This window comes from Alnus glutinosa, chromosome 10, assembly GCF_958979055.1.
Source record: "Alnus glutinosa chromosome 10, dhAlnGlut1.1, whole genome shotgun sequence".
Classification (NCBI taxonomy): Eukaryota; Viridiplantae; Streptophyta; class Magnoliopsida; order Fagales; family Betulaceae; genus Alnus; species Alnus glutinosa.
In genome coordinates, this window is record NC_084895.1 from 3,813,205 (window position 1) to 3,815,449 (window position 2,245).

Below are 2,245 nucleotides of genomic sequence, written 5' to 3' on the forward strand. Positions count from 1 at the left end.
ATCAGTATAAAATTTTGTTACGGAAGTCGGTTCGGTATGCATTTTGATTGGCAACCAAACCGAACCGCATTTTAATCGGTAATCGAACCGAACCGAACCATCTTTATTTCCGACTGATTAACCGAACTGACATAAAACGAAACGACATCGTTTTAGTAAGAACGAAACGTTTGATCTTTTTTATTAACCAAAAAAAAAAAATCAAAACGACGTCGTTTCATTACTCATGTTAACCGATTTAATTGATTGCCTATTAACCGACTTAATTGATTCAACCGAAATAATTTACCGACTACATTCTGACAAAAATCGATTAACCGATCGAATTAACCAACTTAACTGAACCCAAGGATGACCGTGTGGCCACTCCCAACCCGTGGGAGAGGTCACAAGCCACTTATAGAGGGTACTGCGCGGCCGCTCCAATGAGCTAAGGGTAGCTCGCAGTCACAGGCCAACCCATAGCAAGGGTTGGCCTGCAAGCGTTAAAAAGAAGACGTGTCAAAATATTAAGCCAACAACGTGGGATTATGTGGACCCAACATTTCATCGTATTTAATAGTCTTCTCGTCGACCTTTGGGTGGAACACTGAGCAAAGCTTCTTCTGCCATGGCGGTCTCCTTCTTGCAGGGATTTATTTTCCCACCACCGGCTTCTCTCTTCATCACGGGAATGTCGGCGATTGGATTAACATCATTAGCCGTTACTGGGTTCTCCGAAGTACGAGGAAAGCACTTGCATTATTCCAAATTCTGGAACGTAAATTCTCCGAAACATGGAAGAAAGCAAATTGAGCTTTCTAGCAGAACCGGGATGCTCTTTGCTTATACTCCGGCATTGCTTGCCGGTATCGCATCGTTTGCGCTTTTCCGGCATCAGGATGTCCGATTTCTGCTGCTCCAAGCATCTCTAACCCTTCATTTCTTCAAGAGGGTCTTCGAGGTACATTTACATATGAACTCTAATTTACTGCAGATTTTATTCTCAACTATATATGTGGTTTACTTAATGGTAATATTACAGTACTGACCCAGAACTGATTTTGATGTCTTCCAAATTTTAATACTAAAAATATAAAAATATTTTTTTAATAATATTTTCCGTTGAAACAAACAGAATTTAAGTTCCTATGTTTAAAATTTCTTTTTAAACTTTTTATTTTTATTTTTTTATGCTGTGTTTATTATGTTTCTAGCTAGATAGTGTATTTGGCTCAGATTATATCTTTAAAACCGTCTGATTTACAGGTTTCCATGAATGCTTTTGCTCCCCTCCATTGTTGTAATACTCATACTCATGTTCTTCACAAAAAATTAGCTTCAAATTAGTTTATATGGTTAATCTTGTCTAATCACGTTAAATTCTTACTGTTCTTAGTTTCATAATTTCCTATATATGGATTATATCAGCCTATTAGTGTTGTTTGTATTAAAATTTCCTTTGATTTACCATGTTTTTTATAGGTGCTATTTGTTCATAAATACAGCGGGGGGATGATTCTTGATTCTGCAATTCTTATCTCTCTTAGCTACTTTGTGACCACTGTAACCATGATCTATGCCCAAACCCTAACTCAAGGGATTCCAGAGCCACCAGTTGATTTGAAGTATCCTGGAATTTTGTTGTTTCTTATTGGAATCAGTGGCAACTTTTACCACCATTACCTCCTCTCCAAGCTGAGGGGAGAGGGTGAGAGAGAGTACAAGATTCCCAAGGGTGGTTTATTTGAGTTAGTGATATGCCCACACTATCTTTTCGAAATTATGGGTTTCTTAGGGGTCTCATTTATCTCTCAGACATCGTATGCTTTCTCTTTCACTCTGGGCACCATCTTTTACCTGATGGGAAGGAGTTATGCCACTAGGAGATGGTACCTCTCCAAATTTGAGGATTTCAGTGAGGATGTCAAGGCCCTCATTCCATATCTTTTCTAGAATGTAAAGCACCCTGAAAAATGTGATCAATTAGTTTGAAGATATATGGTTCGTTTGATAATGCGTTTTGGATGATTTTTTTTGCTCTTTTGTTCTGATGTGACATATGGGTGAAAGTTATTTGGTGTATTTTGTTTTTGTTTTTGTTTTTTGTTTTTTTATGTTGAATTGTTTGTAAATAACTTAATACTCTTTCTTTTTACTAAAAAGCAAAAAAAAAAAAAAAACTATCTTAAAAAGTGTTGTCAAACAAGCCATAATACGTTTACATATATTCTAATTGTAAAAGTAATTGTGTGAACAATTAAGT

General features: G+C 36.7%; 1 protein-coding gene across 1 annotated transcript; it reads left to right on the plus strand.

Annotated features, from left to right (window-relative positions):
- The first annotated feature begins 575 nt into the window (after positions 1 to 575).
- Positions 576 to 1,979, plus strand: LOC133880124 (uncharacterized). Its single transcript, XM_062319005.1, has 2 exons — positions 576 to 943; positions 1,465 to 1,979. Exons 1-2 carry the CDS (start codon positions 611 to 613, stop codon positions 1,933 to 1,935), a joined length of 804 nt encoding a protein of 267 aa, XP_062174989.1. The 5' UTR covers positions 576 to 610; the 3' UTR covers positions 1,936 to 1,979.
- Positions 1,980 to 2,245: the final 266 nt, after the last annotated feature.